At 39.2% G+C, this 25,514-nt stretch overlaps 1 protein-coding gene and 9 long non-coding RNA genes across 18 annotated transcripts; 7 read left to right on the top strand and 3 right to left on the bottom strand.

Annotated features, from left to right (window-relative positions):
* The first annotated feature begins 585 nt into the window (after window positions 1-585).
* LOC124204557 lies at window positions 586-1,772 on the top strand. 2 transcript variants are annotated; one of them, XR_006878988.1, is made up of 6 exons: window positions 586-636; window positions 698-817; window positions 888-1,076; window positions 1,151-1,287; window positions 1,347-1,543; window positions 1,615-1,772. It is a non-coding gene; the product is annotated as an uncharacterized LOC124204557 (long non-coding RNA). The 2 variants fall into 2 exon arrangements; XR_006878987.1 differs by having other exon boundaries at window positions 888-1,287.
* Window positions 1,773-2,426: 654 nt separating this feature from the next.
* LOC124204545 lies at window positions 2,427-4,994 on the bottom strand. 3 transcript variants are annotated; one of them, XR_006878975.1, is made up of 6 exons: window positions 4,860-4,990; window positions 4,541-4,600; window positions 4,235-4,477; window positions 4,032-4,169; window positions 3,012-3,099; window positions 2,427-2,924 (listed from the first exon to the last, which is right to left on the bottom strand). It is a non-coding gene; the product is annotated as an uncharacterized LOC124204545 (long non-coding RNA). The 3 variants fall into 3 exon arrangements; XR_006878976.1 differs by lacking the exon at window positions 4,860-4,990 and adding an exon at window positions 4,690-4,795; XR_006878977.1 differs by lacking the exon at window positions 4,541-4,600 and having other exon boundaries at window positions 4,860-4,994.
* LOC124204546 lies at window positions 4,697-6,399 on the top strand. Of its 2 annotated transcripts, none has more exons than XR_006878978.1 (5): window positions 4,697-4,820; window positions 4,880-5,283; window positions 5,349-5,486; window positions 5,727-5,814; window positions 5,902-6,399. It is a non-coding gene; the product is annotated as an uncharacterized LOC124204546 (long non-coding RNA). The 2 variants fall into 2 exon arrangements; XR_006878979.1 differs by having other exon boundaries at window positions 4,716-4,820; window positions 4,904-5,283.
* Window positions 6,400-6,789: 390 nt separating this feature from the next.
* LOC124204543 lies at window positions 6,790-7,855 on the bottom strand. Its single transcript, XR_006878974.1, has 4 exons — window positions 7,650-7,855; window positions 7,451-7,584; window positions 7,072-7,230; window positions 6,790-6,997 (listed from the first exon to the last, which is right to left on the bottom strand). It is a non-coding gene; the product is annotated as an uncharacterized LOC124204543 (long non-coding RNA).
* A 617-nt stretch (window positions 7,856-8,472) lies between these two features.
* On the top strand, window positions 8,473-9,696 carry LOC124204542. 2 transcript variants are annotated; one of them, XR_006878973.1, is made up of 4 exons: window positions 8,473-8,803; window positions 8,888-8,973; window positions 9,030-9,211; window positions 9,429-9,696. It is a non-coding gene; the product is annotated as an uncharacterized LOC124204542 (long non-coding RNA). The 2 variants fall into 2 exon arrangements; XR_006878972.1 differs by lacking the exon at window positions 8,473-8,803 and having other exon boundaries at window positions 8,823-8,973.
* A 4-nt stretch (window positions 9,697-9,700) lies between these two features.
* LOC124204541 lies at window positions 9,701-16,266 on the bottom strand. Of its 3 annotated transcripts, XR_006878969.1 has the most exons (11): window positions 15,817-16,266; window positions 15,595-15,710; window positions 14,730-15,516; window positions 14,565-14,646; window positions 14,423-14,491; window positions 14,154-14,355; window positions 11,568-11,911; window positions 10,872-11,058; window positions 10,599-10,740; window positions 10,116-10,323; window positions 9,701-10,057 (listed from the first exon to the last, which is right to left on the bottom strand). It is a non-coding gene; the product is annotated as an uncharacterized LOC124204541 (long non-coding RNA). The 3 variants fall into 3 exon arrangements; XR_006878970.1 differs by lacking the exon at window positions 14,423-14,491 and having other exon boundaries at window positions 10,599-10,618; window positions 10,770-11,058; XR_006878971.1 differs by lacking the exon at window positions 14,423-14,491 and having other exon boundaries at window positions 10,116-10,320; window positions 10,599-10,618; window positions 10,770-11,058.
* Window positions 16,267-16,274: 8 nt separating this feature from the next.
* LOC124204540 (ervatamin-B-like) lies at window positions 16,275-18,279 on the top strand. 2 transcript variants are annotated; one of them, XM_046601613.1, is made up of 9 exons: window positions 16,275-16,383; window positions 16,548-16,646; window positions 16,739-16,879; window positions 16,939-17,049; window positions 17,127-17,177; window positions 17,242-17,324; window positions 17,388-17,520; window positions 17,591-17,748; window positions 17,839-18,279. In XM_046601613.1, exons 2-9 carry the CDS (start codon window positions 16,551-16,553, stop codon window positions 18,044-18,046), a joined length of 981 nt encoding a protein of 326 aa, XP_046457569.1. In that variant the 5' UTR covers window positions 16,275-16,383; window positions 16,548-16,550; the 3' UTR covers window positions 18,047-18,279. The 2 variants fall into 2 exon arrangements, with proteins under 2 accessions (XP_046457569.1, XP_046457570.1); XM_046601614.1 differs by having other exon boundaries at window positions 16,323-16,383; window positions 16,532-16,646.
* Window positions 18,280-19,477: 1,198 nt separating this feature from the next.
* On the top strand, window positions 19,478-20,776 carry LOC124204539. The gene is made up of 4 exons (XR_006878968.1): window positions 19,478-19,527; window positions 19,658-19,748; window positions 19,864-20,327; window positions 20,384-20,776. It is a non-coding gene; the product is annotated as an uncharacterized LOC124204539 (long non-coding RNA).
* A 2,326-nt stretch (window positions 20,777-23,102) lies between these two features.
* LOC124204538 lies at window positions 23,103-23,795 on the top strand. Its single transcript, XR_006878967.1, has 2 exons — window positions 23,103-23,234; window positions 23,320-23,795. It is a non-coding gene; the product is annotated as an uncharacterized LOC124204538 (long non-coding RNA).
* Window positions 23,796-24,269: 474 nt separating this feature from the next.
* Window positions 24,270-25,104, top strand: LOC124204537. Its single transcript, XR_006878966.1, has 3 exons — window positions 24,270-24,544; window positions 24,621-24,734; window positions 24,799-25,104. It is a non-coding gene; the product is annotated as an uncharacterized LOC124204537 (long non-coding RNA).
* The last annotated feature ends 410 nt before the right edge of the window (window positions 25,105-25,514 follow it).

Raw genomic sequence — 25,514 nt, 5'->3', positions numbered from 1 at the left:
ATTGTCGGACATGAAAATAATTTAGACAGTAGAACTCCAACGACAGTAGAACTCCATTGATAGTTGAAACTACCTTTTTAAATATTATTAAAAAATAAAAATACCCGACAGTAGAACTCCAATAATTTGTTTTATTATTTTCATGTCCGACCATAGAACTCCAACGATTTTTTTAAAGTTATATTTTCGTATCCTATGGCACGCCGAAAGGGTAAAAAAGTTTCGCACGCCATCTAGTGGTAAAATATAGAACTACATGCGAAATTTCCTTTTCTTACCCTAAACAGTAAAACGACAAACGCGAAATTTTCTTCGCTTTTTCGTTAGAACGTGAGAAGAAAACTCAGACGACTCAAACAAAAACAAAACCCGCTTGTAACCTAGGTGTATCATTTCATCTGAGTCAAGAGTCAACGTTAAGCTAGCTTCGAAAATTACCAATGAATTCATAGGTAAACTCGAGTGATTTCGTCTGTAACTTGTCGGTGATGTGTTCTATTCCGTGTATATGTTGGATAACCTTAATGTTTCTCATCAACTTACAGTCAGAGGAAACGTGAAAGTCGTGCAGCCTACCGTCAACTATTTTGTTCAAACTCATTGTATTCTACTGAATGTGTCATCGAAATGATACAGGTAAAAGCCAACACTAGCTTTATTTCATGCTAAAACATATATTCTTCTCATGTTTTAATAGGATTCATCATAATTGTCTGCTGTTTGTATTGAACTTGCTAGATAACCGACTCCAGCATGGACCAATCTCTATTATTCCATCTTCTAGAGAATCTTTGATAACTGATTGGTGGTTTCATGTGTAAGTTCACTTGTCATGTTACTGAACTTTATTAATTGCAGTCTAATATGAATTCTTGTTTTATTTACAGGTTTCTAAATTGGCATGACTGACTTTATGAGAAGTTACATCCTTTCATGAAAAAGGACTTACAGTCAACAAGATTCCTTGTTTGCTGACCCGCTGGCTACTATGCTACCTTGCAGTCCTTGCTACCCTTGAATCTCCCTATTTGTCAACAGCAAAAAAAGAGTTTAAATATTGTGATCATGCTTTCATAGTTGTGTTTACATTGAATTTAGAGAAGTTGTAATACTAATAGCAATTTTAATGATTGTTTGGTTTCTTATTTAGATGTTGCCTATTAAGACCAAATATCCCTCCAAAATAAGGCAATGACCACACGTTCAACGCGGATCATTCGTTCTGTCATCGAACTTGACTCATTCCATCTTCTGGATTGCTTAGGAAAGCTGATTGGTGTTACCTGGGTAACTTCATTGTTATGTGAGGAGTTTAAATTTTGTTTACATTTTGTTTCTTGATTTAGCCATTTAGGTAATGACCAAGAAGATGCGGCCAACATGAACATCATTTAGACGGCCAGCAACATTCGACTGCCCAACCGACTTCTACTACCCTGCTCTCAACACAGCACGGAGTTTTACCCTTTAGATTTTTGGCTGTTCGCGATGTGTGATGGTGTTTCCTTGGACGAGATGATGATTTTGGCGAGAAAAATGTTGCGTGAGTATATACTTAAAACCGTTTAATTATTCTTTTACTTATTTAAAAAAAAATTTTTTTTTCATTTACAGGTTCTAACCTTCAGGTTCCTAAATATGAAAAGTAATGTTCTTTCAAGAAAGTCAACGAGGTCCCTTACTCCCTTGTTTGCTAACCCAATGGCTGCTACCCTTGAATCTCCCTATTTAGCTCCTTACACAGTCCCGAGGTATTGCTTTTTGTCGCTACAGCCTACAATATTATTGAAAATGATTGTCATTCAAATAAATGTTCATTCTGCTTACAGGGAATCCTTCGCTACTGATCATGGACTCCATTGGTGAAACTGAAAACCGACGAGAGAATGCTGTAATCCAAGACTGATAAATTGTATAGTTAGCTAAATTACAAGTGCATATCTGGGCTCCCTTCTTTTCTGTGGCCCCGTTTCCCTAACTAACCACTAACCAACGCCCGCCGGTGGTCACTCACCCGCTGTGAAACCAGGAGGAGGGGAGGGCTCTGGTCGAACGGGGACTTGGAAGGCGCATGATCCGATGAAAACTTTTGGAGGGTCATAAGTCTAACCTGGAAGCCTAGTATGACTACATCTCCCCAGTAAAACTTGCCTCGTACTTCTCTCTTCTTCTCGGTCCAGATAAATATCTCTGGGGGCCGTAGACATATCCAATAACAGCATGTGCGAGTTAAACAAAGCAACCCACTACCCAATGAAAGAAAAAGCCATGGTTTATTACTTGCTATCTAAACCATTGCTTTTTGTCTCATTGCCGCAGCGGTGGTGGCGGGTTGCGTTTAACTCGTACAGAAGAAATACGTCTTGAACCGGACGCTCTGTTTATTGAATTTTTTCGACATTTCAAAAATAAAATAAAAAAATTGGTTTCAAAACTTCAAATCATATGTTTATTTTTATTTATTACAGATATTACATTGTTTACATAGGTTTGCATTGGTCTATGGGGTTTAGGGTATAAATTTAGAGGATGGTAGGTGTATGTTAGTGGGGTTTGAAGAATTGGAAGGTATAAGTTTGTGGGGTTTGGAGATTAGTTGGTAGGGATATGCTGTGGGGTTATGGATTAATAACTGATTTTTTATCCAAAACTTGAAAGATACCCATTTTCCTTTCCCAACCCCGCAAACATGTTTATTATTTGAATGACATAAACATCCCATTTGTTTTTGTTCCGTCTTAACTTATAAACGGTAAACTGCATAGTAACGATGACAATTTAACAAAATAATGATGCAACTTCGGTAACACGACACCAGCACCAAGGAACGGCCAATTGAACTTGATGTAGAAAGATCTTTCACCAGTATAGGCTGCAGCAACGTGCCACATCGGAAAGCAACTGCGCGAACATAAACGCTAAACCTATAACCAAAATGAAATGAATTAATGTTCAGCATCAATAGAATTTCTGACAATGAAAAGACGAATAAATGTCACTGTGTTATTTACAAGAATTAAAGCCCTCAGCTGGCTGCGTCAAATCCATGTGAAAGTTGGGCAGCAACAAAGAAGCTCAAACTCCACCAGGGTGTTAATCCTATTAAAAAAAAAACTCGATTACTAGTATCAACCATGATTTCTCAAATGACAGAACAAAAATGATCAAAGTTAAGTTAAACCACAGACTAAGAGGGTAAAGACTACGATCAGGGATAGGGCTAAGAGGAATGCTTGAAGCGATGCTCGTCCTATGCCGTATGGTGGCGCGTCGAGCACACAAATCTAGAGCCATTATTTTTCCTCTTTCCCTACTGATTTGAGTCTTCACACACCGTAAGTTTATAATTAAACCATTAACATTTCAATAGTGATGTTTTGTGTAAATATAGCTTAGATATCCCCCATGTTGTGGGAATTTTTTTAAATTTCTATGTGATGTCTAGATACAATCCATAAATTCCTTTATTAAACCCCCTTTTTGCCCATTTTCAGGCCCAGGAAACAGCGTTTAAAGATTTTCTGAAATGGGCCTGAAAATCGTGAAACGCTGTTTCCTGGGCCTGAAAATGGGCAAAAAGGGGGTTTAATAAAGGAATTTATAGATTGTATCTAGACATCACATAGACATTTAAAAAAAATTCCCACAACATGGGGGATATCTAAGCTATATTTACACAAAACACCACTATTGAAATGTTAATGGTTTAATTATAAACTTACGGTGTGTGAAGACTCAAATCAGTAGGGAAAGAGGAAAAATAATGGCTCTAGATTTGTGTGCTCGACGCGCCACCATACGGCATAGGACGAGCATCGCTTCAAGGGGTTTATAGCCGTTCGTGGTCTTTACCCTCTTAGTCTGTGGTTAAACTACAGAATCCTTCAGAATAAATGTTGCAAAGGAATGTACAGTTGGCAAGCTTTGCCAAGGTTCAATTTCCACAACTGAAATGGGTTGAAGAGATAGGCACTAACTAAATCTCTAGTCTCACACGGTCTCACAGTTAGAAAGTTGAACATTATATTTACCCGAATTGTTCTGAAGTGTTTCTGACAAACGTGGAGCTGGTACAGGAAAAAAAGAGACGACATTTTGGCAAAATGTTCAGCTGCTCAGGCCACACGATCTTGCCATGTAGAAATTATAGGCTGTTACCAGATAAATACCTAAATTCACACAACAATAATTAACACAGTCACAACTCACATCCAAGAATCCAAAGAGAAATTACCATTTTTACGAATAAAAATTTCAAGAAAGAAAAGTACGGCGTATTAAGTATCCAATCCAACGATACGTTTTCAACATGTGTTTCCAATCAGTGTTATAAAATGGCGGAATTTCGTTTTGTGTAACGAAGACACTCGCGCCATCTAGCAGACATAATTTTAGCCACCTAGTGATATCCAACATATTCCTTAGCATTCAGACGTCTGGAGTCTGGACGGAACGGCAGGAACATTTTTTCCAATAACTATTTTAAAATAAATTTAGCAAATAATAAGTTGTAAAGTAAACGTAAACTCGTAAACAAAACCTTGCGGTTAATGTTTGGTCAATGGGAGTTTGGGATGAAGAAGTTTTGATGTGTTTCTTTCTGTAAAGCAAGATTTGCATAGATTAAGGTGAAATGTAGTTCATGAATAATTTTACGACAAGAAGCTGCAAAATGATACTACAACACACTTTGACATGAGTATCTGAAATTCCAGTGAACCAGTCAGTTCACCAGTTACAGCTTTCTAGTCCTGGCAAACAGCCAGAAAACAATGTAAGAAGAAACATCAACAATTAATCATTTCAGGAGATCACAACAGGTATGGTTTAAGTCAATATAACCACGGACTACAACTAACCACACATGTTATTGAAATAGATCTGTCATCTGTGCATCACACAGGGTAATCAAGATTTGGCAGTCAGCATTCTCAGTACTCTTCAAGACAAAATGAAATCCTTGAAGATGTCTTCTGTTGTCACTTTGTCCTACATCGTCCCAGAAGAACTGCTACTTTGCATCATCACAATTCAAAACATTCCAGCCACAGAGTTCCAGCACTCCTTTACGTTCCGTCCAGACGTCTGAATGCTAAGGAATATGTTGGATATCACTAGGTGGCTAAAATTATGTCTGCTAGATGGCGCGAGTGTCTTCGTTACTCAAAACGAAATTCCGCCATTTTATAACACTGATTGGAAACACATGTTGAAAACGTATCGTTGGATTGGATACTTAATACGCCGTACTTTTCTTTCTTGAAATTTTTATTCGTAAAAATTGTAATTTCTCTTTGGATTCTTGGATGTGAGTTGTGACTGTGTTAATTATTGTTGTGTGAATTTAGGTATTTATCTGGTAACAGCCTATAATTTCTACATGGCAAGATCGTGTGGCCTGAGCAGCTGAACATTTTGCCAAAATGTCGTCTCTTTTTTTCCTGTACCAGCTCCACGTTTGTCAGAAACACTTCAGAACAATTCGGGTAAATATAATGTTCAACTTTCTAACTGTGAGACCGTGTGAGACTAGAGATTTAGTTAGTGCCTATCTCTTCAACCCATTTCAGTTGTGGAAATTGAACCTTGGCAAAGCTTGCCAACTGTACATTCCTTTGCAACATTTATTCTGAAGGATTCTGTAGTTTAACTTAACTTTGATCATTTTTGTTCTGTCATTTGAGAAATCATGGTTGATACTAGTAATCGAGTTTTTTTTTTAATAGGATTAACACCCTGGTGGAGTTTGAGCTTCTTTGTTGCTGCCCAACTTTCACATGGATTTGACGCAGCCAGCTGAGGGCTTTAATTCTTGTAAATAACACAGTGACATTTATTCGTCTTTTCATTGTCAGAAATTCTATTGATGCTGAACATTAATTCATTTCATTTTGGTTATAGGTTTAGCGTTTATGTTCGCGCAGTTGCTTTCCGATGTGGCACGTTGCTGCAGCCTATACTGGTGAAAGATCTTTCTACATCAAGTTCAATTGGCCGTTCCTTGGTGCTGGTGTCGTGTTACCGAAGTTGCATCATTATTTTGTTAAATTGTCATCGTTACTATGCAGTTTACCGTTTATAAGTTAAGACGGAACAAAAACAAATGGGATGTTTATGTCATTCAAATAATAAACATGTTTGCGGGGTTGGGAAAGGAAAATGGGTATCTTTCAAGTTTTGGATAAAAAATCAGTTATTAATCCATAACCCCACAGCATATCCCTACCAACTAATCTCCAAACCCCACAAACTTATACCTTCCAATTCTTCAAACCCCACTAACATACACCTACCATCCTCTAAATTTATACCCTAAACCCCATAGACCAATGCAAACCTATGTAAACAATGTAATATCTGTAATAAATAAAAATAAACATATGATTTGAAGTTTTGAAACCAATTTTTTTATTTTATTTTTGAAATGTCGAAAAAATTCAATAAACAGAGCGTCCGGTTCAAGACGTATTTCTTCTGTACGAGTTAAACGCAACCCGCCACCACCGCTGCGGCAATGAGACAAAAAGCAATGGTTTAGATAGCAAGTAATAAACCATGGCTTTTTCTTTCATTGGGTAGTGGGTTGCTTTGTTTAACTCGCACATGCTGTTATTGGATATGTCTACGGCCCCCAGAGATATTTATCTGGACCGAGAAGAAGAGAGAAGTACGAGGCAAGTTTTACTGGGGAGATGTAGTCATACTAGGCTTCCAGGTTAGACTTATGACCCTCCAAAAGTTTTCATCGGATCATGCGCCTTCCAAGTCCCCGTTCGACCAGAGCCCTCCCCTCCTCCTGGTTTCACAGCGGGTGAGTGACCACCGGCGGGCGTTGGTTAGTGGTTAGTTAGGGAAACGGGGCCACAGAAAAGAAGGGAGCCCAGATATGCACTTGTTATTTAGCTGACTACACAATTTAACGGTCTTGAATTACGCCAGCATTCTCTCCATATCTTGTCGGTTTTCACCAATAGATGAAGTCCTAGATGGAATTACCCTGTAAGCAGAATGAACATTTATTTGGATGACAGTAATATTCAAACAAGATTGTAACAAAAAAAAAAGCAATACCTCAAATCAAGAGGGCCTGTGTAGGAAGTTAAGAGGGAGATTCAAGAGTAGCAGCCAACGGGTTAGCAAACAAGGAATCTTGTTGACTGTATAGTCCTTGTCCTTTTTCTTGAAAGGACATGACTTCTCAATAAGTCTGTCAAATGCCAATTTAGAAACCTGTAAATTAAAAAACAAAATAAGTCATTGTGTTTATAATTTGTTTCATCAACTTGCTTGACATCTATGATCTAAAAGAATAATTAAACAGTTAGTAGTATACACTCAAAATCGTCTCTAAAACATTAGATAGTTGGGCTGCAGATCAAGTGCAGATACTTTAAATACATATTAGACTGCTACATAGAAAATTCAGTGACAACATGACAAGTGAACTTACACATGAAACCATTGATCCAAATCAACCATCAAACCAAATCCAAGGTTCACTAGAAAATGGAATGAGAGATTGGTTCATGCTGGGGTTGGTGATCTAGCAAGTCAAATACAAACAGCGGACAATTATGATGAATCCTAATAAAAGATGAGAAGAACACATGTTTCAGCAATACTGTAATAAAGCTAGTGTTGGTTGTTACCTGTAACATTTCAATGGCACATTCAGTAAATGATTTCAGTAAATGAAATGATTCAGTAGATGATTAACAATAATGTTGAACAAAATAGTAGACAGTATGCTGCACTACTCTAACACGTTTCATACTGTAAATTGATGAGAAACATTAAGGTTATCCAACATATACACGGAAGAGAACAGATCACCGACAAGTTACACACGAAATCACTCGAGTTTACCTATGAATTCATTGTTAATTTTCGAAGAAAAGATAGCTTAACTTAAAATTGACAGCAAACCGCCATAAGCCCATAACTGACACAATCAACACGCCATCTATTTGACACGTCTCAAAACTCAATATTTGAAGGACTGGTCTAAAGATGTTCACAAAACTTAAAAAGCGCATTTTTGTTTGCTAAAACCTAGCATTCTATCTTAAGAACTATACAGAGAACAAAGCTCACTAACTAGTTTTATGCAAATTTTCCGGAAGTGTGCCGGAAGTAGGCGATAGCGCCTTATCCATTGAGCTACCGTCGAAATAAACCAAATATTCGTGATCTCCGTGAAATTTGGGGTCGATTAGATGTATTTTAAACAAAATCCATTTTTTGGCCAAAATCGAGAATTTTCCTGAACTATAGTTCAGGATAATTCTCAAAACCGGAAGTACGCGTACGTACAAACAAAAACATGAACTTTACCACAAATTCGACGAGAATCACGAATATGTGGTTATTTTGTTCGTCGAATGAATATTTACTGAACTACTGACTGAAATGAGAAAACCGGAAGTAGAAAAAAAAACACATAATTAAAAATCTAACCAGTGAGCTTTGTTGCTGTAACAGAAACTGACTACTATCACCCAAAAGTTCCTTGTAGTAGCAGCGAGAAATTTCTCCAGAGATGTGCAAAGTAAACGTAACTAAACTGATGCGTTTGACGGAAATGATCAAAGGCTAGGCCGTCTAGCGTCAGAAGGAAGAGACCTTTAACAGTAACAGGAAAAAAACAATTTCCCTTCTGGCTCGTTGACTTTCAATTGAAGAACTAACTAACAAACAAAGACAAATAACTGTGATACTCACGTAATATTCTCCCCTCCAAATTTGTATCTCGTCTTCACCAAAAAGCCTCACCGCATCATCACAACAGACGAAATTCCCCAAGGTATTACAAGCCCTACAAGGCTTCTACAATGAGGACAAGGCAGCTTGGTATTCGTTTATGTTCCTTGTCTATGGCATCTGCTAGTGATTCCAGCAGACTCCAGACGTTTCAGCACCCGGGCAACAGAACTTGGACAGTGGATAGCTGAAGAAAAACACCCAGTTGGTTAGGTAAACCTGCCAGTTATTCAGAATGTTTTTCTATTCATCGTGGCTTGTACTCATAGGCAGCAACAAATGTTTCAATCACAAATTACGGTGAAGATGAAATTAGACTCACAGCAACAGCATGTTCCTGGTTCATTTGATCCTCACTCTAGGGACTGGTCACTAATTAAATTGGTAATAAGGCAGAATGAAGTCTGCTCCATCTTCATTTGTTTTGAACTCCTTGTTTAGATTTGCAGAGGTTAGTATCAACAATTTTTAACTTGTCATTGATTAACTATTTATGTGCAATTTTTAAATACAACACTTTGACACCAAAAAGGAAATTATCTTGTAAGGAAACTTGGTGCAGAAGTAGTTGATCTGACTCAAGGATAATTTTTTTTTCACAAAGACTTCTAAATGTTTAAAGATAATTTATAGTCCTGTCTGAAGCTTAATCTGTCTTTTTCCTTTAGGTTTCATGGCCATTTGATATTACGCTGCTGCCCAATGAGGAGATGGTGAAACGTGTGCCTTAAGCTGCTGCTGCTGTCCTTGGTTACATTTCAATATGTTGTTTTTAAACCATGTTGTCCGTCATGGTTCTCATCCGTGCAGTATACTAGGATCTAGGAGTGAATCAATTGAAAATTGCTATATTAAAAACATCTTTCAGCGCCAAACAACTTATCAAGTTTTGTTTTTATCGCGGTTGAAAAAGTAAGAAACCATTAAAAAATAAAGGAACTTGTGTTCGTTCTGTATATTTGATTTTTTATGTATGTTATAGACTTAAATTTATGGTAACAAACAACAATCATAAAGATGTTGGTTACATTGTTTGAACAATTAGTTAGATATTCTGGAGTTATTGCATTTACATATTTGGTAATAATATAATATAAATGCAACTTAATTATGTTTTCTACACTCAAATCATTTTTTTCTATCATTATTTTCATATTTCTATTTCCCTTTCTTCATTTGACCAAGGTTCAATTCTCCGACGGATGTTGGTTAGTTAAGGGAAGGAGGCCCAGATTATGTACTTGCCTACATTTACATCATACTTTTTTCAATCGCAGCAAATCATCTCGGTTAGTCTCTATAAGGTCCAGATCGGTTAGGGTACGGAACATTTTTTAAGAACTAACCAACCAAACCTAAGCCCAAGATAGATAGGGAGATAAGTAGCCGAGTTGACGTTGGATATATTCAACATTGACATTCTTACATGATTTGCAGCAGCTCAACACACCAGCGGTCTGCATGCAACGGCTCGCCACACCAATCAACAGCTGGCAGCAACAAATCAATGTGCACATCAGACTGCAACAATGAAGCTCAGACTTCACCAGGCTGTTGGTCCTACTTGGAAAAAGATAAGAATAATTCACTATCAGATAACAGTCCCGTGAGACAATATAATGACAAATGATAAGTTACACTAAGCATTCCCTCAGAATTACTTTTATAATGTAAAATGTAACTAAGAAATCCTCAGTTATCAGGCTTAAGTTTTTCGTTTTTCCAACAGACTTAACTGAAAATCCTAACAATGGTCCTAACATTAGAAAAGTGCTTGTCATCTCATCAACTAACATCATAAGTAACCTTATGGTTAAAAAGTTGATCAATATAATTACTTTTAAGTTTTTAAGTATTCCTGCACGTGACGAAACGTACAGCCGGTACATGCAGCAAGAGAAGACAATTTTTGGAAAGTGAACAGCAGTTTCAGGCCACATGATCAGATGGAATTGCCACGTAGACATTATAGGCTAATAACTAACACACAAAAATTCACATTCAGTAACCTTTATACAGAATCGAAGCTGGAATTACTTTATTATAACGAAAAGTAAGTCCAAAAGTACACCTTTATCAGTACAGCCTAACCCTAATGAATTTAACGATACCTTTTCCACTCTGTCTCACAAGCCCACTCAAGCCTCAAAAATATGGCGAAATCTAAAAAGAAAACACTTACATCTTTTTAGCCACCTAGTGATAGATCCTTCAGCTTCGTCAATCGTTCCAACGAAAAGGGAAAGAAGGCCAGTTTCTTTGCCAATTCTGATCATTCGGTCGAGTTATGCCAAAAATCTATAAAAATGGAAGTAGCAAAAATGAAGAATTCTTTTACATCTCCCAACAGGGCCAACAGCCACAAAGGAAATGAACATTCTTCGTCGAAAAAGGCGGCGATCCTTTCCGCTAAATTGGCGAAAGCAACGAATACGTGAATTTTGCAGTGAAGGAATCCAACTTGGCAATCGCCCATTACCTCCTATAAAAAGGACTATTCTAATCTGAGTGGACTCATTTCACTTCTTTCGACATAAGCAGAAACAACCGGCCCAATTGAATTCGTTCTGAAATATCAACGGAGGTTCTAGAAAGTGGAAACATTTCTGCATTTAGCCGCTTTGAATCCAACGCCACACTTGCACTCGACTTGATTCTCAAATTTTTTCCCGCAATTATTTTCATTTAAAAATGTTAAAGGAAAACATATAATTAGTTTCTTATTTAAAAGGTGACGGTTATAAATATATAGATAGAGCGGATAAAGCCTGGGACATATCCAATAAATATAACGAAAATGGAGTTACCTTGCTGGCTCACTCCCAGCTGTCACTCGCGAAAAATCCATGATATGAATGTCATCAGCTTATAGTTTAAATTCCTTTTCCCGCTTGGCGTCCAGTGGCGGAAGTGGTGAGGTGATGTGGATGGGCAGTGGATGTTGGGCGGTCAATCAAATAATTGACGGATAGGTGGCTCGACGGGTAAAAACTGTTGGTCACGCGAGATTTCAGTCGCAGCTTTTGAACTGGCGTTTACATAACAGGATCGGGCAAATTTTCGGCTGTTGCGCCTTCTTCATCTTCACCCGCAATGGCATCAGATTGACGATTTTCGGCAGACTGGCAGTCACCAAAAATGTCGTTGCTCCCTGCAATATATCAATAATATATTAAATTAATACGAAGGTTTCGAGTGAAGAGATATTATCGCATCACAATAACATCGCACGATATTATCTATTCTCACGATGACCTGCCATCATATACGTATCTGCATTTGCATCGCCGAGAAAAACCTATTAGAAAGAAAAAGTAAATTTTTAACATAAATAGCAAGGAGAGAAACGATCTGGTGGTAACTTGACTAGCACAATAGTTGAGCATCGCTGTGAGTGTTGTTACCGAATATCGAATATCTGGCCCCGGATACACCATCATGCACCCCCCGATGCATGACTACCGGATATCTCGCGGATCTGAATCTAGCATGAATATTCTCCCATAAGCACATGTCATTCAAGAGGTTATCTTCGTGATACCAATCCGGTGCTGGATCCTCTTCTTCTTCTCTTCTTTCGGTGCTCACGAAGACAACATTTGGGTAAGTCACCCGCACCCCGACCGGATGGTGGCTTCCCATGTGAAATGGTCATCGTCTATCCATTTAAACTAGATGCGACGGGTGGCCCCATTAACGACACCCATTCAACACGACACTCAACTACCCAATCAAGCGGAACTAATGAAGGAAATGCTGGTAAGTAAAGGCCCTTGGCTCAGATCAGACCGCATCACCAATTGCCTCTAATTCACCTCTCATTCTACATTTCCATCGTCCTCTGCGCTGAGGAATATTGGACCGAGTCCAATATCGACCGACGGTCCCTCAGCTACTCACCAGAGTTCCCTCTCCAGCACGGGGTTAGATAATCCTGCATGTGACGCCACAGTGGCGCCAGAGCGGATGTACGAGCAACCAACAATGCTCTCCAGGGGGTTTGAACCCCTGGTCTCAAGGTGCACCTCTCCTCTACCTAATCGACACCTTATCCCATTCACCCACTCTCCCCTAGATGTTATTGACAAAGAAAATGGTTTTAATTTCAGTGGATGATCACCAGACATTGAATCTGGTGTAAATCGATCCTAGTAAAATTTTAACACACGTCGTGAAAAAAATGGCCATGATTTAATTGATTTATTGATTATGATGCAACTTCGTCGGCGATTTTCTTGGAACAAGCAACGAGGATCGCGTTTAAAACATGTAGTAGAGCGAAAAGGTTTAGGGGGAAATTTGGATATCAAGAAGCGTTTTCGGGTTTGCGTACATATCAATAGAAATCATTTAATTTAATTTTCCCCTTTCACAGTTTTACCATATGCTAGTGAAGAATAAAAAGACGGCGGAACGACAGTCAATGAGAGACAAGTTGCCCTGAACCTCTATTTGATTACTTTTTATTTTTTCGACGTGAGCTTTGTTTTGATTACTCTTTTAGCTACAACTCTACAAGTTCTACGTGGCGGCCGAGAATGCCCTTTATCCCGATTATACTTCACAGTAATTCTATTGTATTTTTTAAAATTCTAATTATATAATTATTTATGGAAGATCTTTGAAATAATTTAGGGGAAATTCTACCATGGGAACATTTCATATTTGCATGGAAAATTCTACTGCCATGGCCGCCGACATTGTGCCCATCGTCTACGGAGGTACCGATTACTCGCCCTACGCCCCGCCCTCTTCTTAAATTGACGCGGGAGATTTCAAATCGCTAAAAGCCTGCAATACTGCAGCTGGACGTGAACGAAGGTCTCTATTTGAAATATTTCTACTTAAAAAAAAAAAAAGATTTCAAAGTGGTGATTAGGCTGGTGGTGTGAACTTTGCGAGACATGTAACGATCCTCAACAGAAACCCAAAGTCTACGCGGATATGACGGACTGTTGGTATCATAAAGATGTTACCCGTCTCTCTGGATTGGTTACCTTGACAGTTTACTGCAACAAAAGAGGACAACGTCCTGAATCTAACGTGTGTTGACAATGTTTGCTACTACCATGTAAAATAAGGTCTTCGATGGAAAAGTAAACGGTGAGCCTTCGAGGAGGTGCCGTGGTGGCTCCTCTTGGTCGATTTAATTAAAATATTTTCGGATTTCATAGTGAGTAAAAAAAAACGGTCCTGTTTTACTGGCGTTCTACAAACGAGTGATGTAAAAAAAAAACTCAGTGAGTAGCCTTAACAAGAATGTCAAGAGGAAACAGTCCCAGTTGACCGACTAGCTCAGGAATAGTCGTACTCTGCGCTATGTATATAAGCCTAAAGTTTCATAATCAACGCCGCCAAAAATAGTCAAAAAAGGAAGAGAGATAAATTTGTACCTTTAGACTTGGGATATACAGCCAGGCATCCATCTGCTGAAAAATTGACCAGACACCAGGCGGGATAGAGGAAAAAGGGGGTCCTCATGTGTTGTGTACACCCACTACAGGGGCACACGAGAACATTTTATGAAAATGGGAGAAGATATCAGCAACTCAAGCAACATTGGTAGTTTCTCCAATACAAGAGGATGCTGTTAACCTAAATTAAAAATCAAGAAATGGTTACAAATACAAATATACATTTACAATCAAGTAAGAAAATTTACGAGAGTGGTACAGTGGTAACTGGTAAACAAAAGGTGAATTGAAGCTTGAATATTTCCATGTTATATTCACTGCATTGGCGCAAGTCATGCATCATTCTGAAATGTACCAGGTTCCAGGAATAAGAGTAATGAAAATTATTACCCGAACAATGAGATTCCTGCCGCCAGGTTAACACCAGCACATTAAATTCTTGCATCTCATTGTTGTGATGGCTGGCTCTGGCCTCAAATTTGCACAAAGGAAAAGGTTATTACATAATGCAAACAAACAACCATGCATCAACAGGGCTGCAATAACAGGACTTACGTGATTAATGCTAGGCCTATTTTAGTCGGGAACTAGCATTTCTCAGAATTTAGAAAAGGGTTTCCACAAAGATTCCACAATCATTCTATATGCATCCTTGATTTTATTTGCCTGCTATAAACAACATGGAGCACGTATCAAATAATAACTATTTTAAGAGAATCTATAATGAGACACATTTTTCGTGCAGCTATCGCCAGCCACGTTTCAAAACTGAGCAGACGACGCCATTTTGCAATCAGCTATGGGTAAGATATCGATATAGTTGAAACAATTTAAAAAAATCGAAAATAAAAAAATCAAATCAAATAAAACATAGAAAAGGATTATACTCGTTTATTTAGAAAAACAAAATTTAAAAACACGTAAGAAAATAAATCAGTTGCAAAACATTTGATGAAAACGACCAAAGTTAAACCCTCAATAGTTTGCTGTTGTACCAAGCGATTTCATAATCGACTGGTACAACTCGTGATTGTTGTTAACTACGGCGCAACAAGTGGGTCTCGCAATGGGCGCCTTCGTAATAATCGTTGGGGCACTGGCAATGGACTTGGCCGTCGCCGGTGCAGACCCCAAGATTCTGGCAAGGGCAGCGCAAAAGGAGACGGTTGAGGTCGTTCCTCAGTCACGTTCCACGACAGTTCTTCACCAGATTGAATCAGGATCGTGCTGTCGGGGCAGGTGAAAGGATATCCGCCCGGAATAAGGACACACAAGGGAGTGCATGGGCTGTTGAGGCAAGGATTGCTCACCGTCGTACTATTAGATCGATATTCCCCGAAAACTGTTTGAAATGAACAAATTTAAAACATGAACAATCAGCTGGATCAAATTCGGAATTCCGGAATGGATAAATTCTTACCTTTAGCGGTACTAGGGGTGGCAATGTCTTTGACGAGTCGGTCCATAACACCACGGCAAAACTCCTTTGCTGGTTGATATCCACAAGGGCGTGCTCAAAACTTTACCGTTTCTTACCTGAAAGAAATCAAAGGGGAAAAATCAATATCACAAATTGAAATTCAAACTAAAAGCTATATAGAAAAAGCTATAATAATTGAAATAGATTGGAATTGCTGCTCACCTCATCTTTGACTTGCAAGTTGCAACGTCATTTCAGTACGGAAAAGCCAAGAAGACAAATTATTATTCCGTTGGCCATCACACACTGTAAGGTAAATTTGGGTATAATAAAGAGAAGATTATAATGGCGCTGAAAATATTTTCGGTGATTGAGGGGACTAAAAAAGGAGGCGCACTTGGCGTATCACATACATATAGGTCTCAGTTGGATTGATCGGAAGATCGGCCTATATTGTCTTAGCCGGATGCGCGGATTGCTTGCTTCAGCGGAAGCGTACTCCCGACCGCAGACGGATGAGGTGGCGGTTTGATGCGTCACTACTCACAACAAACAATGAAAATAGAGTTACGACAAGACTCTCTCTTACTTCATGTTATTGTTAGTTTCATTGCCACAAAAATGTTTCATGTTTAAATTGAGCGTCACCCGATGGGATTTTTCCACTTGGGTCGCTATCGTCGACATCCGAATGCGGACCGAATGATGCTGGGGTTCATGGCTTCACGGCATCCTTTATAGTCTCTTTATAGTCTGTCGCAAAGAGTCACAGAAGTTGAAACTAACTTGGTAAGTTGACATTCTCGTATTATATTAGTGGCTAAAGCAAAAAGTTTGACCCGTCTTGGGTTTAAAAAAATTAAAATTGCGATTAAATATTACATGATCTTGTTGCCTATAATGAATTCAAGCAAGTCATTCAAATTCCATTCTGTAGCCTATGTCCTGTATAGAAAATGAAGTTTTTTCTCGCATGCGCCACCATCGCCATCGCCTTGATCGTCGTGTCTGTCGTTCGCCGAACAGCAACTGATCCCTGGAAGGAGTACAAGGTATTCACGATTTCCAGTTATTTGCCTTTCCAATTTTCCGTCATAGGTAAAGGCGAAAAATGAAACATGTTTATTTATGCCCTGTGTGGCAGACCAAATACGGTAAAAGTTACACCGAAACCCACGACGCCCAGCGCAAGCAACTCTTCCTCGCCACCGATGCATTCATCGCGAAACACAACAGCCAAACAAAGGCGACCTTTCTGATGGAACACAATCAATTCTCCGACATGGTAAATAAGACAAAATTACGGTATAACCTTACATAAACTTCATAAATTGGCCTCGACAGACGACCGCCGAATTCCAGAAATATCTAGGTTTAGTGATGCCAGATAATAGAACTCGATCATTGGAATCGCTAATAACAATTGAAGTGAAAGATCAAACAATCCCTACCAGCGTCAGTATCTCGTTTTTTTAGATTTAGATTTTTATAATACCAAAGTCAATATCAACTTCATTTTATGATCATTGCAGTTGGACTATCGTTCCAACGATTGTCTGCCGCCCGTTAAAAACCAAGGACAGGTAAGAATTTTTTACAATTTTAAAAAAATAAAAAATAAATAAAATAAAAATACTTCAACCATAGTGTGGAAGTTGCTGGGCATTCGGTGCCATTGCTCCAATCGAGTTTGCTCAATGCAAGAAGTATGGTTCTCTCGTCGTTTTAAGGTATTCGTTTTGAATATTCATCCGCCAATTTTAAATTGTTTTATCGTCGACATTTCATTTTAGCGAACAACAATTGATCGATTGCGACCCATACGACAGCGGCTGCGGTGGCGGATGGTACACCAACGCTTGGAATTACCTGCAAAATGTGGCCGGCGGATCAGCCCAGCAGTCGCTCTACCCTTACACAGGCAATGTAAACATCAAACAGCTCTCTTTCTGTATAACCAACATATTACCTGCCTGTTAAAATCGACTCGATTCAGGGCGATTCTTGCAAATTCACCTCATCCATGATCGGGGCACGGATTTCTGCCTACGGTTACCTGGAAACTCCAAACGCCGCCAACATGCAAGCAGCTCTGCAGATCTACGGCCCCATCTCAGTTGCAATTACCGTCGTCTCTTCTTTCCAAAATTACGCGTAAGAGAAAAAAAAAACCTTATTTTTAAAGGTCCATTTGTTCGGTCTGACACTCCAATCCTTCCGGCGCTTATTTTAATTTCTTTACAGGAGTGGCGTCTACACAGACTCCGCATGCGACAATATGAATGTCAATCACGCTGTGGTCGTCGTCGGCTGGGGAACCGCTAACGGAATCGACTACTGGATCGTCCGCAACTCGTGGGGAACCGGATGGGGACAATCGGGTTATATTCTGATGGAACGCGGAGTCAACAGGTGCCAAATCGAGTCATATCCGGCCGCCGTGATCGTTTAGGTTAATGAGAAAGAGAAGAGAAGATAAGAGAAAGATAATTTACCTAAGGAGATCGTTAGGCCCTATTAAAAAAAACAATTTGACCCTCGTATTTTCATTTGTCAGGCCTATACGACCATGTGCTATTGAACATTGCAATGAATAATTTTGTTATTTTGAAATTTGTTTGAGGAGGGAATTTCTAAACATTTTGGGAGCTAAATTTGGATTTGAATACATTGGGATTACAGCCAGCCAACTATATTGAATAATCAGTTACTTCAAGGTTCACTACACGTCCTGAATCAATTGTATACCTCGAAAATAACCACCCCACCATTAAACCGAGTCATTTTAATTTTCAAATGGAATATAAGAAAATGGATTGATTGATGTTCATGGCTCGTTTCCATTTCAGACTAGACTATCACTACATCGTGCTGCCGTGACATCAATTGATTGATAAACATCAACTCGCCCATTTTAAATAGACCACAATTGAAAAGACGAAATGTTATCAGAGTCGATTTAGTAATTTGACGTCGATAAAATTTGAATTTGAAATTAGCCGTTAGTAAAACGAAATTTTTGGACCAATACCACCAGAAATAAATGAAAAACCAAACGATTGTTACTATACCAGCATTAGTGTCTCGGATGACGACTGATGTACAACTAAGAGCAACGCAAATCACCTGGATGATACCATGAATTTGGCTAGCGCGGATTACACCGAACACTCGTGCAGAATAGAGCAACATCCGTCAGCCATTTATACCTTTTGTCGTTTGAGTAAACTCTTGGCTCACCGGGGCTCACCGGTCGTCGCTTGCCCGTTTCTTTTATCAGGCCAACAATCAGGCAATTTTGACAATCGCAATGAATCATTTCCTTTTTTTGAAAGTGAGAGTTGTAGCGGACAATGTCTTCGTTTAATCATTTCACATCCCATCGCAAATTACGACGCAATCTAGAAAAGAAAAACGACTTTGATCCGCCACGTTTACGCAAATGTGGTCCCACGTATAGACAACGGCGGATGCGTTTCCCTTGAAAAAGCGATGCGTCAGACTAGTGTGAAACGTGTGATGAAAAAGACGGTCGGGTCTTTCAAGTCGGGTCACTCGGGTCGACGGCCGGCTGTGAACGAAATTTCACGTCCCAGTGTCAACGCTACGTCTGCAGCAGGTGAGATCATGGGGCGCTCTAATAGATTGACGCAAGAGCATCTTAAAATTAGGATCTGTTGTAAGCCTGGGAAATATGAAATTTAGACGTGAATACTTATATGGAAACAACCAATGAAAACGAAGCTTTCAAACGACCCCAAAAAATGATGACGAAATCCTTTTCAAATTGCAGAGTGATGATAGTAATGGCAAACCAATTAGGTGGCCACAATTTTGGTGTATAAAAAGGCGACAGCGAATCCCATACGTTTATCATCGAGCCATAGTCTCATCGGTATAATACAAGCTTCACTCTTCTTCATAAACTCCCAGGTAAGTTGACTTTCTACTATTTGTTTATGGTGAAAAGTTTATCCTTTTTCGCAAAATTTAAATTTAATTGCAATGATTCAAATTTGTTATTTGTCTAACATTATCCATGTTGGTTGAACAAATTGTCCAGTGTCAAAATGAAGTTGCTCTTCACATTCGCCATTATTGCCATCGCCTTGAGCGTTGTTTACAGCGCCCCTGATCCTTGGAACGAGTACAAGGTAATTTTTACGTTTAACCCTGTTTGGTCTTTTCTATACCCATTATCCGTTTTAACAAAACAAAAGAACAAAGTTTGTAAATCGACAAACGTTTCAATTTGTTGTCCTTTGGTAGATCAAACACGGCAAAAAATTCGGCGCATCAAAAAGTTTGAATTCAAATTTGCCTCCCTTTCATAATTCGTCAGTTTGATTGACAAACGAAAGAAGAGATGGAGCGAGTGAACAAGTTGAATAATATAAACCTGAGTGCCATTTCAGCCTAAACGAACGACTCGGGTCTCATGGGGCCAGACGGGCTACTTTTTCATCCATAGCGCGGAGTCAACAAGTGTAAAATCGAGCAATATCCAGCGGTCATTTTATCTGTCGTTCGTCGTCGATATTTTGTTGACAGATTCAAATATCAAATTCACAATATTAAATAATTAGTCATGTTTCTCAATAAATCTCACAATTTGACAGACGACCGCTGAATTGAATCAATATCGTGGAGAAGCCATCAAACCCTCCAATACAATTCCATCATTGGAGTGGCACATAACCATTGACATGGGAGGTCGAGCACTCCCTACCAGCGTGAGTATACTTCACTGAAATCTTGTCTACGCACCATTCAAATTTAATTATTGCAGCTAAGACTACCGCGCCGATAATTGTTTGATGCCCGTAAAAGACCAAGGACAGGTAATAAAATTCATCAATATTTTTTTGGCATTAAATAAACTTCGTTGGGGAGGAGGGGGAATGATCTATCGACTACTATGGATCGTATCCGGAATTCGTGTTGGGGAACCGGAAGGGGCCTGTCTGGTTCCATTCTGATGCAGAGAGTGTAATAGCATCGAGAAATATCCCGCTTACGTTATAGCAGCCTAAAGAACGCTGACAGCTCTATATTCAGTTTATTCCTACGCCTTTTATATAGGCTATTAATTTCTTAAACTAAATCTGTGATCAAACGCATTCCGATCAAACCATAATGGCCCGATAAGAGTGCAACGAAATGAAATTTGAAAATTAATACCGATTTCCATTACTTTTGACTTCATGCGAGTCAAGACGTAATTAAGCGAATGGCCAGGATTTAAAAAAATAATAATAATAATTAAGTTGAGCTGGCACAGCGTCAATCAAATTAAATTTTTCGAATAGAGAATATCCAACGGCAAACGCATTTATGAAAGCAGAGTAAAAATTCGCCCTCATTGTGACAAAAAACTGACAGACCAAATTCAGCGCAACCGAAAGGAGCGAGTGGAAAATGAACGAAAAAAACCCAGACTAGGTAAGTGCTGAAGGTCGACGTTTTTTTATTATTCAGACACCCTCTGCACGTGCACACTTGTCTCTCCCGGATGTGAATTATATAGAGAGATCCCGGATCCACCAAACACGCACGATATGACGGGGGGCGAAATCGAAACGCAGCGCTCAATTCATCGCAAGTGTTTTTTCGTTTTTCAAATAGGTCGCGTACAAAATAGTCATAAAATAAAGAGTCGATTCAGTTTCGTGCGTCACGAATGTGTTTCACATGTGAGAGACGAAAGAAAAAAAAAAGGCCGACTAAATGCTGGCTGGGACAACCGATGATGATTAAGATCTGCGGGACGATATGGGCATAACTGAAATGCACGGTCTCCATATTATCCAGCAACGGGAGTATCACAATTTTGGGGGGCCCTTGATACAACAGATGCGTTATACTATGGGTTTGAGGAAAAACAAAAAAAAAAAAAAAACCCTGGGAGTGAATAAGGTATAACGGGAGACGAGTAGACCGATGAAAATAAGCCAGTGACAACGAACATAAGCCGGCCTTGGGTATAAGATGCAATAGATTACATCAAACGGGCGGGGACGCCGATAAAACACGAAGGGGGATTGTCAATAATGCACACGAATGATGTGCCAAAATGGTGGGAGGTAAGACAAACAGCAAGAGAATAAATGACTCCATTTTGGCTATAAAACAAAGAGACGACGCTATGTGCTCTGCATTCGAGCTGTGCTGTTCACTTCTCCTCCCCGACTCCGATCTGCAGGTAAAATTGTTGTGTGAATAAAAATGATTACTAATATAACTCGCAAAGCTAAATTTGTATGGATTTTATTTTCTGCTCTGTTTAGTGCATAAAACAATTTTATTTTATATCGTCATGAAAAGTGATTATCCCGTCTGCGTTTGCTGCCTGGCCCACTGCATTTACTGCCATCCACGAGAAAATTCACCCAAGAACTAAAGCTATTCTAACTGAATAAAGTTTACTTTTAAATTAATTATTGTTCCCTATGTGTGATTTTCCTCAACAATGTGTTCGATGGCCCCAAAATGTCCAAAAGAAAACTACAAAGAAATTCGCAATATCAGCACCTACTAGGTTTTCACTGCACCTAACTGTCTGAAATGTAATCAAATTCATCACATGTCCTCATAGTACACTATGTCTGCTATGCTCTATTACCACCTCGAAAATAAGTTGATTCTCCTAAAACAAGAAGTCAGAGATGTTATTGTGGTTATAGTCGTTCAAACAACTCGATACATCGCGCCAAAAAGTTTCCTTTCAACTTGTTGGCTATTCCGGACCGCCGACTGGTAAAGTTTCTACCGCTAAAATCGAATCGAACGCACGGATGGAAAATGAACTGCTGCCAATATTACGCAATGGTTAACACGTAGAGGAGGGTGTTATGTAATTGACGGGGATGAACTTACAAATGTTAACAAAGTGGTCAAAAAGACTAACTTGGTCTGCCCAGGTTTTTTTTTTCTTCTTTTATTTTCAGACGATTTAGCAATAAGGTTCTAAATATCCAGGCAACAAATCGGGCAAGTGTACATACGAGATAAATAAAAGAAAATCTTTTGCGGAGGAGCTATAAAAAAAACCCAGGCAAAACGGCAGAATAAACCATTTGACGTTTCAATGAAAAAGGGTTATAATGTTAGGCGTAAGTCAGAAGAACAAACGGCTCTCGTACACGGTGTTGTGCGTCACTACGTGCGTCACGAGCCGTGTACTCCAAGCCTTCGTCTTCGGACGAAAGCAGCAGTGTTTGAAAAACACCGATAACGTGGTTTATAAGCCTCCGCAGCATCAACTGTTTCTCGGAAATTCTGGCACTTGAGCCGAAAGATATACGATTATTGTCAATTCTTCTGTTTGTTCCAGTCGCCGATGAACCACAGTCTCGCCATGTTATGCAAGAGAAAAGTTTTATTCAATAAAAGAAAGAAAAGTAACGTCAAGTCTTTGAAAATTGAAATACGCGCGCATGTGAGACGATGCCGACAATCTTCTGGCGTGCCATATAAAAACGGGCGGAAATACGTCAATGGGCGTGTACCAAAACGGAGCTAGGCTAGTCGGACGAAATTTCTTTGGATATAAAAAGAGGGATCCACCGTGTGATACTTTACTTTCGTTCGGGCAGCTTCGATTCCAAGCCTTTTCCCGCTCTCTTCATTCCATTTCGCAGGTAAATAAATCAAACACAATTTTCTATTTTTACTTTATAGTCAATCAAAATTATTTTAACATTTCGGGCATTTGTCTCTCGTTAGATTTTAAAAATCGCCATGCAAGAATCCGATCCCGTTTGTGGTTGCCATCTCTCCTACTGCACTTACTGCAATCCACGAGCGCACTAATTCCCGGAGCAAGGTAATAGAGAAAGATTTAAGTGTGTGTTGATTGAATCATGAAATAATTGACGTAATGTAATTATTTCATTGGACACCAGGTTCGACATCATCTGGATCGAGAAGCCTGATATGCGACAAGACGGCAGGGGAAAATCCTTAATTACGTATTACTCTTACAATTCGTTTAATCTAACATTACGGTGAAAGCTAAAAAATAAGAATATATTGTCTCAATGATGCGGCCCTCAACACCACACGCAATATTGAATTCCACATTCTATTAACTTGTATTACTTTGTATAGTCAAATGAAGCTGACACGCACTCTTATTAAGCGTAATGATTATTCCCAATTTCACTTGCGCGTTGTCTCTCAATACATTTGTTAATCGATAATCTCCCATGCAATTCAATTCAACAAGGAATATTCAAAGACAAACACAAATGAAATGACAATTCAGACAAATAAAAATGAAAATTCGAACATAAAGGTCAATTTCATTTGACATGCGAGTTGCGATATAACGCTAATAGAAATTTTTATATCGGACACAAGGGCATCAACTGTGCGCTTTACATCAAAATAAATTCAGGGTAAAAGTGTGTTTTTCCTTTTCTTTCCCCCCATTTTCAAAAGTGGCAAATGGAAATGAAATTGGCAGTCGACAACACCTGAAAAATGTGCCGTGCGTCATTTAGTGCGTCACGAATGTGTTTCAATTCTTCACGGTCAGGTGAAAGACAAAGCGGCCGACTGTAGGGGTGGCGCACACAATTCAACCGGATGTCCCCGTGAATTCAACCTTGTGCTCGAATCCGGCTTCGTATATTCGTCTGTAGACGGGGCAATGTCATTTGAAAAAGAAAAAGGTGGCGAGGTGGACGCCATTTCGCCATGTCGACGAACTTGAAAATTCAAACTGCGCGCCCTCCGATAAACAACCAATAGCAACTAGACTTTCAACGCTGACACGTAGAGTGGATAGAAAACGGAGCCACGTCAAACGGGCGTGAGTCAAAAGGCTCGTCAATGCAAAGAAATATAAGACAAGTAAGTGGCTCTAGTTATATGTTGGCTACTTAAACGAGGCGACCCAACCGTTCAGTCTCATTCGTTCGGCGACATCCCTCCTCACTAAATCAAGGTAAGATAAAAAATCCCGTTTGATTAAAAAATTGTCTTGATCGAAGAGACTATGGATGCCTGTTTTTTGTGCATAGTGAAATTAAATTTGTTCGCGATGGAAAACGACAGTCCCGTTTGTGTTTGCTGCCTGGCCCACTGCGTTTACTGCCATCCAAGGACAAACTGATAATTTGAAAAAGAATTGCAAGGTACTGATAAATTTTAGACAGCAAACGGCATTTCTATGTCTAAATTTGATGCTTTTACTGGCAGATGTGGACGATGTGGATTTGAAACAGGTACAATTTAATTTAAACGAACTGCTGCAATTGATTACAAAAACGTTCATGACTTTCTAAACGAGCTGCAATGAATTTCAACATGGAATCTCCCGGAATCATCCTGCGTCTTTGAAAATCATTCAAGTTACATTTGATTTTGGGTATTTTGTTATTAAAAAATTGTAAATGAATTCGTGTCAGTTATTTTCATTCTTTGGTGATGGGAGACAGAAGTGAAGGAAAGACTCCCGCTCAATAATTCTTTCCTCTACACGAAAAATAAATTGATGACAAACTGTGGTAGGACAGTCGAGATTCTTTATCCACTTGCGATGACTATTACTGCCAACAAACTCGTTTAGTAACAATCAAAGCGCCACTAAGAATAGCATATATGCCGACACGGGACGCGATTCGATAACATCCCGCCAACAAACTCCGTGGGCATAAATAACGCCACGGGCGGTATCCCAGCATGATGACGCAAATAATAGACGGAATTACCATAAACCAAACGTGAGGAAAATAAAAATGGACCCATCGTCACGCATCGTCAAAAGCTTAAAACAATCGTCAACGGGAAAAGATCTTCCAGTAACGAGAGAAAACATCAAATGGATTCGCGGAAAAACCCCGGGAAAAACCAACGCTATAACAACAAGAAACAATTTCAATATGCCATTCAACAACTTTAAACTTGGCAACAGC

Source organism: Daphnia pulex, chromosome 10 (genome assembly GCF_021134715.1).
Source record: "Daphnia pulex isolate KAP4 chromosome 10, ASM2113471v1".
Taxonomy (NCBI): domain Eukaryota; kingdom Metazoa; phylum Arthropoda; class Branchiopoda; order Diplostraca; family Daphniidae; genus Daphnia; species Daphnia pulex.
This window is presented reverse-complemented; position numbering and strand designations above follow the sequence as displayed.

Excerpts from the sequence above, each read along its gene's own strand:
- LOC124204540 (XM_046601613.1), top strand. The coding sequence starts at position 16,551 with ATGAAGTTTTTTCTCGCATGCGCCACCATCGCCATCGCCTTGATCGTC. Across the intron at positions 16,647-16,738 it reads ATCCCTGGAAGGAGTACAAG|ACCAAATACGGTAAAAGTTA; the intron begins GTATTCACGATT and ends CCTGTGTGGCAG. Across the intron at positions 17,325-17,387 it reads GGTTCTCTCGTCGTTTTAAG|CGAACAACAATTGATCGATT; the intron begins GTATTCGTTTTG and ends ATTTCATTTTAG.